Genomic DNA, 9,681 nt, shown 5'->3' on the forward strand with positions numbered 1-9,681 from the left:
ATACACTCATTTGTCTTTTTTTTAGGCAATTAATAATAGAGATTGAATCAAGATGTTATCAGTTTTACATGCATTTAATACGTTACTTCCGTATGTCTTAATACTGTGCTGTAGTTGTTTTTAATAGCTATATAGTTAAAGTCTTGACTTCTGCCGGACAATGATATATAGTGGGAAGAGTTCGAAAACGTACATCAAACGTTATGGTCCGAAAAATAGAATTTAATTAATGAACCGCCGTTTTTGTTTGTTTTAGGTACGAAAAATTTAATTACACATCATTGTGTCTTACATATTCAAACGCAAAATGTGTAACCAGTATTAAAGCCACAGAACCAACTGATGTCCCACCCTCACCAATTATACCACAATACAATACATTTCAAATTTAAAAAAGAGATGTGGAATGTTTGACAATAAGACAACTCTTCACAAGAGACCAAATGCCACAAAAATTAACAACTATAGGTTCCCGTACGGCCTTCAACAATTAGCAAAGCCCATACCGCATGGTCATCTATAAAAACAACAAAGGTAAAAAGAAAACCAACGGCCCAATTTTTGAACTTGGGACAGGCAAATACAGAATGTGGCGGGGTTAAACATGTTAGCAGGCGCTTAATAGTGATGTAACAGTACAACATAAGAACAATACAATTTCATTACAAATTTTAATATTTACTTTGGTACAAGATCATTATGAAAATTAACAACAAAATATCACTCCCTGAGAACAACGAACAAGACAAGGCAAATTAGTTGTAGCGTACTTTGATGTCCATAAATACATTCATATACACATATATTTCAAGTTTCATTGGCAAACAGTTGAGTATCATACTCTCAATACACGTTAAACAAATCTGACAGAAATTGCATGCACCTGTTATGCATAAATTACGTTTCTAAAGGATGTTCGTTCTACTGTTCGTATGTGTCATTTCGTACACCCTCCGAGTTTTTCCTAAGCAATGAATAAAAAATCTTTCATACGAAAAGGCTAACTAATTATGTCCCCCATACACATAATTGTTTTCCATTCGATGTTAAAATGCACTTTCTTTTCGGATATGATGTCTTCAAATATTTCAGCAGGTAAAATCCTTTACTCGGCATAGGTTACCTTTGAGATTCAACATAAATTTTAAAGCTATCTTTTACACCGACAATATTTTTACAATAAATGTACAATGGCACTCCATGTAACTTTCCATACTGTTGCGTACATATTTAGAAAATTAAAAAAAAAACTTAGTTACATAATAGTACATGTATATATAAAAAATAACATGCTCCTGTTTCTAAATATCCAACTCTATGCGACTTCTACACTAAATTATCCATATTTTTTTAACTGACTAGACCTGGCACTTTAGAACTACGAGATTTCAAGAAAGATCAAGGAACTCCACTTGATCCTCACTTCCGTCGGAATAATCCAGCGGTGGTGTCATTGATGGTGATGGCGCGGTTGGTCTTGCTGGGAATTCGTCGTTGAAAAGAGGAGGTAACTGTTTCAGAGATTGTCTGTTTTTCATAGATCTAGCACATTTGTGTTGTTTCGATTGAGGCAGTGACCATGTTCTCTGTAAATTACTTTTTTGTCTAGAAAGTATAAAACTATCATTGTTTATCTTAGATTTACAGGTTGAATATAAATTGTCTCTAGTTTGTTGCCGTGTTATAGTTAAAACTTCCTTAACTATTCGATCGTTTCTTGGGACAGAAACTTTATTTGAATAAAGAATTTCATCTTCTAAACCAGAATCGTCGTATTCATCATTAAGTCTATCTAAAAATCCAGAATCATTAAGCCCGACGTTGTTCAAAGGTTGTCCTATTTCGGGAAGCGGAGCCCTTCGTTGAATTCCAGTGAAAGTTGGTTGACGATTTACCTGAAAATCGCGCACGAATCGTATAAAATCTTCTGTACCAGGATCAGGTCTTCTTGCAGGAACATTTTTACGTTGATTTTTCCTTGAAATTGGAGATTTAGATCTTTTTGGTCTATCACCCCTCATCCTTTCCATCAATGTGTGAAATATCCAAGTTAAATCAACATCCTCTGAAAATAGATGATGTAAATATAATTTGAGATGCATTTAAATATTATTAATAACAATTTTAAATATATAAAAATGAATATAAAATATAATTTAAACCATTTATCACGACTTACATACATCTTGCAAGGGATCATTTATGTTGAATTAACACTAGCTGAAGTGAAAGCAATTTATTCATTCATCTGAAAGAAATAAAATTGCTCGAAACCAATATGATATATGTAATTGTATTGATATTTTAATACGTCGCTGAGAAATCATACAAGCGAATATTTCTAAATTGAATCTTTATTTAACCAGCATGGGATGTTTCTATAGATATTAACATGTATATGTCATGCATATTTATATGAAAAAGACGTAGGGTTAAGTACATGTAGGTTTACATATAGTTATATATCTTTTTTTGGTGCAGTGTCCGGTAGTTGAGTTTGGCTGATTTGTGCACATTTTATCAAGTAACTAGAAAAACAATAAAATAATAACCCATTAAATCATTGACCCTTCATATGTTAAAGTAAATGAATAAAATGGAATGCCGAGGTGTTGCAATGAGACAGCAACCCATAAACATGTATATCAACACACATGTGTTGCCTCTCCATGAACCAGACTCCTCCATACCTTGCCAAAGGTTGTCTTTGTTGATATTTAAATATTTTTGTCAATAATTCTAAGTCAATTTAAGAATTTCGACTTTTGTAAAAAAAATCTCGTAAAATTATTATATCGTATAGCATGTCATTGCTTATTTGTCTCTTTGGTGACACAATGCTGTTGGTGACCCTCTGCTGTTGTTTTTTATTTGGTCGGGTTGTTGTCTCTTTGACACATTCCCCATTTCCATTCTCAATTTTATTAATGTATATACAAATCTTTAGCTCCAAACGTTCAACCTGGGTGTTTATGTTTACAAGGAGAAGAATAAGAGCTAGAGAAGCTGCTTTGGCATGAAGTAAAAAAATATTCAAATCATAGAAGGCCAACCTTGTCATAGAAGAATGTATTAGAACCAAAATCAATGAATCTAGACTTCTCTCATCAGACTGTAGAACCAATGTCAAAGAGGAACTTTTCTTGGCTGTTCGGGATGTACAAATACTCAGCCACGTCCAGTCATGAATTTAAATCTAACAAGGGCACACCATGTAATAAATATGGCATATACTGGATAAGTTATTATAATAAGTCCCTATATGATTTGTCAACCTGAATTATTGTCAATACAGTAGAAAATGGGCACATGCATGTAACATTAAATATAAATAAAATATTTTTTTAGTGGTCCTAAGTTTTTTATTCTTTTATCTTAACCTGTTGCAAGGATACATTTCGGTTCTTATCATACATGCTACTCTTCTAGTGGCAGTCTTAATGTCTAACCCTTCATTAAATCTACCATCCATTGTTGTATATGATACAAAGGTCGATATTTGACTTTTTTTTTATATAGGTTAATTTTTTTCAGATATATTTCTTGAATGTTGAATACGTACTAACGTGTATGAAATTTTAGAATTCGATAATGCTATAATCTTGCTATATTTACTTAGAATTGAAACGTGACGTTTTTGAATTTACCCTCGATTTATAGGAAAAAATCGACAATTTTTACCAACAAAATATATTTTTATGCAAACAGATTAAACCCTTCTACATTCTAAACTAATTTGAGTTGAAAATTGCCATTGAAATAAATAAATAAAGGGGAGTTTTATATATCCGCCAGGTGTGTTATATCAGTTTTCTTCTCTTTCAACAGTTGGTAAAAACCGGATACAAAACATACCAAATTAGAAGTTCAATTAGGAGAAACTCCTCCTGGGATAAATTTAGAATTTAGTAAAAGAAATCTTTCATTTACATTACATAATTTGATTTATGACATTTTAATTATATTTTGATTACTTTCGCTCGCTTTTTCATTTTCGTTATATACGCCTTTTCAATACCTAATAGTTTGTCTAGACTTCTCCCATCTGGCAAAACCGAAATAGGGACGTCTTTTTTTGGCTGTACGGGATGTGTAAATATCGTTTTAGAGCAGAATTTGTTTCTACTATATTTATACAGATCAATCCCCTTCAGATACCTTACTAAACCATTTATCGATAAGTTGTTCTCATCATGAACATAGATGCATTTTTTCCATTGAACTCTAAACAACAAATTAATTCAGTTGAGATTTCTTTTGTCGGCAGATGGCCATTCTTCAGCCTTTCAAGCTTAATGAAATTAAACTCTTGGAATTTCCAAAATTGAAATTAAGATGGGTACATTTTGAAAACATAATTTGCTTGCAGTCAATTTATAACCATCAGTCGACGCCCAACAAAATGATCTCTTATCCATGGCCATTTTTGTAAAGAGAAAACAAATAAGCAAAACTTAATGTACAAAATATACGACAGTTTTTTTTTCGTAGTTAATTTTGACTCATGTTTTAAAAATGATTTCAATGATAAAATAATTAAATCATTTCTAAATTATATACTACTATCCCGGTATAGCCAATTCAACTGACTTCAATGATATTTACATTATTGTAAATAAAACTTTGCATTTCCTTCTTTTGATGGTTAGATACACTGTTCGAAATCGAAATCCATTTATAAATTGTGCAATAAAAATGCAATAATAAAATACCGACCTCAAATGTTTATCCAAAAGGGAAAGTTCACAAAAACTGACAAAACCTAACGCTCGACTGTACCAATCTACTGAACGACTGGAAAACAACAGTCATATTCCTAACTTGGTACAATCATTTTACGAAAAATATGGAGGGTTAAACCTAGCGATATGACTGCTTTAGTATCTTGAAACATCGTCCAGAAAATAATAAATTTCAATAGATTGCCTGACACTGATCTAATGACTTCTCATTTGTTTGTTACTTTTTTGCAATGAAAAATATGTAATATGGAGTTTATGAATGTGAATGGACCAAGAAAAAACCCACATTTAGATTTTTATACGCGTGAACCCTAGTAATGTGAGAGCTACGCTATGAGTGCTTTGAAACACCCTTGCAGTAGCACTATGAAGGGTATTTAGTTTGCGTGTCGGAAAGCAAAAAATCCACCCGTATCGCCCGTTACCAACATACCATAATCTTCAATGGACAGTTCTATAATTCCTCCTGTTCATCTCAATGGACTCCGAAATTACCAATGTATAATAAAATGTATGAAAGGTTTGTCTTCGGACTTCAATCAAACAGTTATTAATCAGTCGTATATACTTACAATTTTAAACTTTGACAATAACCTAAATTGTGTGTTTAAGACTTTTTTGTGTTGTCAAGAAAATGTATCGTCTGTTTTTTAGTATCATTACTAATATTGTAAAAAATACATCTTTAACACATGAAAGCATATGTTTTACAGTAATTTCCTCTATATGTATTGATTTGTATGAAATATAAGATTTAATAATACAGACAAATAAAGATATAACAACTTAATATTTTTGATATTATATCCTATTTTGATCCCAAGAATTAAATATTCATTATGTTTAAGGCATTGTTTGGAATCTCTAGGGAAAACAAGCAGAAACTTGACAGCTTTAACATTCAATAAAGGAGGATCAAACTCTAATTAGGATTTAGTGTCCTTAACAAAATGAAAGATAAAATGTTCAATCAAACAGACAACTTATTTCAGCGTATTGTAACTCAATCAGAACTCAGTCTCCTAAACAAATTCGTAAATAAAAACCAAATTATTATAACTGTTCATCTGAAAACGTTATATTGATTTCAAACCATAAATCAGAAATGTTTACTTTACCTTAAATGACAAATATTTCCCGCTGGGTTCGCCCATAAAATGTATACTTTTAGGAAAATATAGAAGTATCACTTCGTTAAACCAAACAAAAATGTACAATGTAAAAATTATGTAAAATAGGAGTTTTTAACAGTTGCAAGGCTATAGTTTGGTTATTAGAAATGTTAATAGTTTTGTATAAGTGTGGTTTAATAGTAACTGTTGCTTTGATCTATGGGCCTATTAGAGGTAATTAAAACCTAACTATTTTACCTTGAACTCATTTTAATTTAAAGATAATGTCAAAATGATAGTAATTTTATGCTTATTACAATTTCTGCAGTAAGACGATACTTAAAAAACTTTGGTAAATTAAAACACATGAGTAAAGACAAATTTATGTAGATAGAACATGTTTCACTATACATTCAGTTGTTTAATCAGCATAATATTATTTACAATTAAACAAATTTATGCTATTTTAAGTCGTGACATATCTTGGAATCGGCTGTTCGTAGATCTTCCTCATGATTCCGTTCTCAAAAATAAAGAAAAGAGGAAGTCACTTTGGATCAACAGATTACAGAATAAGAGCCAAAAATAAATTGATAAGAGCAAAATGACGACAAAAAAGTAAAAAAAAGAAAAGAAAACACATTAATGGGATGCGAAATAATGAAGAATTGTGAAATTAAAAGAATCAGGTAATACAATACTGTTAACAGAAATGAATGTTGTACTGAATAAACAAATTATATGATCACAGAATGTTTCTTTATTGATGATGTAAAATCAACTTTATGAGAATATTACAGAATAAGCCTTATTTTTAAAGATAAAGAAAAATGCCTTAAAAAATTAAATGTTGTTTACAAAAATATATTATAACTTCTAATATTTTCTTTCTTGTTTCACACATTAAAAACTCATGTGAGCTGTTGTCGTTTAATAAATGTGAACCAAATATTATGCCTTATACAAAATTTAACATCCAGTTTTAGGTTAAAAGCCTGCCTAAGATACACGCGAATTTAATCATTTTGATCTCATTCTACATTTCAAAATTCGCGTGCTACTGCATGTACCGAAAATAGTTGCATATTAGTATGCTAATTTTTCAAGTATAACAAAACAGAAATTTGATACTACTTCTTTTCTTTTATTTTCATATGACATTATACTCAACAGAAATGTAATGCTATTGTTTGTATATTTATGAGATATTATTTCATCATTTTTTTACACTTGGAGTGGTTGTATTCTTTAAATTCTGTTTGAATCAGAAAGTTATATTATCGTTTTTAAAAGATCATAATTGTCCTGAGCGTATAAAATTTTCAAACAAAAGACATGTATGTATGAAAATGTGGGGAGTCTACTAACTTACTTAATCCTCTTCATGTTCTTGAACATATAAGGCATCAAACAAGGGACCTCCAACTTTTGGAGGTTTAACAAGTATTTGATATCTCAAACCTCAAACCCATCCATTGCCTTTTAATTATGCCCATTACAATTCTGAACTTGTCATTGAAGAACATGTTTTTTGGGGTAAACTCTAGATTTTGTTTTGAAAGCGTTTATGCCAGAAATTTCTCAGTAAAGGAAATTTAAAAATGCGCATTGACCTTATTAGATTCGTTGAATGTTCTTTGATATATTAGTTGCCTTGCGTATATGTCTAATATGCGTTGCCAATATTAAGCTTAATTTGCGACACTAAAATCGATAATTGATATCAACAAATCTTCAAATACAATAATACTATCTTCTTAATGAAACTGATTGACGTCCAATAGCAAATATTTCATGCATTTAGATATACAGAATATAGGTCCAGGGTCCATCGAGATGAAGAATTTTTGTATTTGTCGTCATTTACTAAAAATATGAGCAATATGATATATATTGTATAAAGGTATACTGATACGATTGACAATAAAATAAAAATCCACCAAAGAATGAGCAATATAAGAAAAAAACATATTTCTGTCATTCCATTTAAACTATTAAAAATTTACTTTCTCTCTATAAAAAATGTAGTTTGGGAATTTCCAAAAGTATTATATACCGCAAATTATACTTATATTTCACACACATGCGTTATATCATATGAATTATTTATAATTTCAAAAACAGTCATATTGATTGTCAGTTAATGATTCAACCAAGAATATATTATTTATCACTTTGATATTCTATTTTGAGGAAGTTTTTCTTGACAAAGCATTTGAAGTTTAATGCATAAATATGCATTTTTGGATCACTAAAATGTGAATAATCAAACACTATCAAAACAGAAACTTTTAATTTTTTGTTTTATTCTTTGTCTGTATAAGTATAGCAAAACGTAAAATAACAAAATTACTGACTGAAGGAATTTTTAATGATAAAATGAAAGTTATGAATAAAACAACCCCAAAACCAACAAAATAGTTTGTGACATTTTTTTTGGCGATTGAGTACATATCGAATTTTCATAATAAAAAGATTTCAAATAAATGGGCAATGTTATAAGATTCGTATCAACGTGTCTCTGCTGCTGTTTAACAAAGAAAATTTTCCGAAATTAATGCCCCTCGAAACCATCGTATTAAGTAGCAAATAGATGCCTCTTTTATTTTTACACATAAGTATAGTTGAAGACTATATGCTCTGTTGGTTATTTGCGTCGTCAGGTTGCTGCTTCATATATAGCGTTCACCCGAATCCAAGACTTAATATACCTTCGACTTTATATCAATTTAAAGTATTGTGCAATCAGCCATCTTGTATAAATACAAATAAACTCATCATAGATACCTAGGACTAAATTTTGTATATACGCCAGACGCGCGTTTCGTCTACATAAGACTCATCAGTGACGCTCGAATCCAAAAAAGTTAAAAAGGCCAAATAAAGTACGAAGTTGAAGAGCATTGAACAAAGAACAGGCAACGATATACATCTTTTCTTTATTTGTATAGTACTAAATAAAAGTATATAAATTATCATGTTATACATCTCATTTGTTGAAAAAAAAAAACATTAATGTAAAAATTACCATTTATATACTTCACACTTCATTTTGGGGTTTACTTGACGATGCGCGCATAAGCATTGTCGATTTTTATGAAACTCATAGACAACTGCATGGAAATAAACAAACTAAAAGTGACAGAGACCACCTTATATTGCAGATAAAGACGGTACACATGCATTGTCGAAAAGAAAATATCATTTGTACTTGCAGAGAAACAATTGAAAAGCTCGTCGAGCCTCGCTTTTCATCCTTTTTTTTTAAAGCTCGTACAAATATATTATATATGTTTCCACAATGAACATGCATTAATTTTATATCTTAAATATTTCCTCGTGAAATCTGATCTTGATTTCTGTATACCAGAACTTTCTGGTGTATATATATATATATATATATATATATATATATATATATATATATAAAATGACTGAATAAATAGTCAACGATCAATCTTACAGGGCGATGGATCATGTAATATGATTCTGTACACTACAAAATATAATATATAACAAGTCAAAAAGGGTACAACATCACCATTAAATAACTATAAAATATACAAATATTAGATATTTCGGATAACAGATATCCTTTTTCAATAATAGCACGATGTCAAATGAATCATGTCAATATATTCAAACTGAGATACTTTTTCTAAATCTTGAATTTATACAATTTAAGCGAACACCACAGACGCTGATACAATTTTAAAATTTCCAAACACGGCGCAAAGATTACTAAGATATGCCAAATGAAAATAGTTATTTTCGTTGTGAACTGGCACAACTCTAGATTTCCAAAGGTTGTGACAGTTGAGATGTTA

The 9,681-nt window shown here is 30.3% G+C and overlaps 1 protein-coding gene across 1 annotated transcript; it reads right to left on the reverse strand.

Moving 5' to 3' along the window:
* Window positions 1-652: 652 nt before the first annotated feature.
* LOC143069115 (uncharacterized) lies at window positions 653-2,056 on the reverse strand. Its single transcript, XM_076243582.1, has one exon. The coding sequence runs from the start codon at window positions 2,028-2,030 to the stop codon at window positions 1,389-1,391; it is 642 nt and encodes a 213-aa protein (XP_076099697.1). The 5' UTR covers window positions 2,031-2,056; the 3' UTR covers window positions 653-1,388.
* Between the last annotated feature and the right edge of the window lie 7,625 nt (window positions 2,057-9,681).

This window comes from Mytilus galloprovincialis, chromosome 3 (assembly GCF_965363235.1).
Source record: "Mytilus galloprovincialis chromosome 3, xbMytGall1.hap1.1, whole genome shotgun sequence".
Classification (NCBI taxonomy): domain Eukaryota; kingdom Metazoa; phylum Mollusca; class Bivalvia; order Mytilida; family Mytilidae; genus Mytilus; species Mytilus galloprovincialis.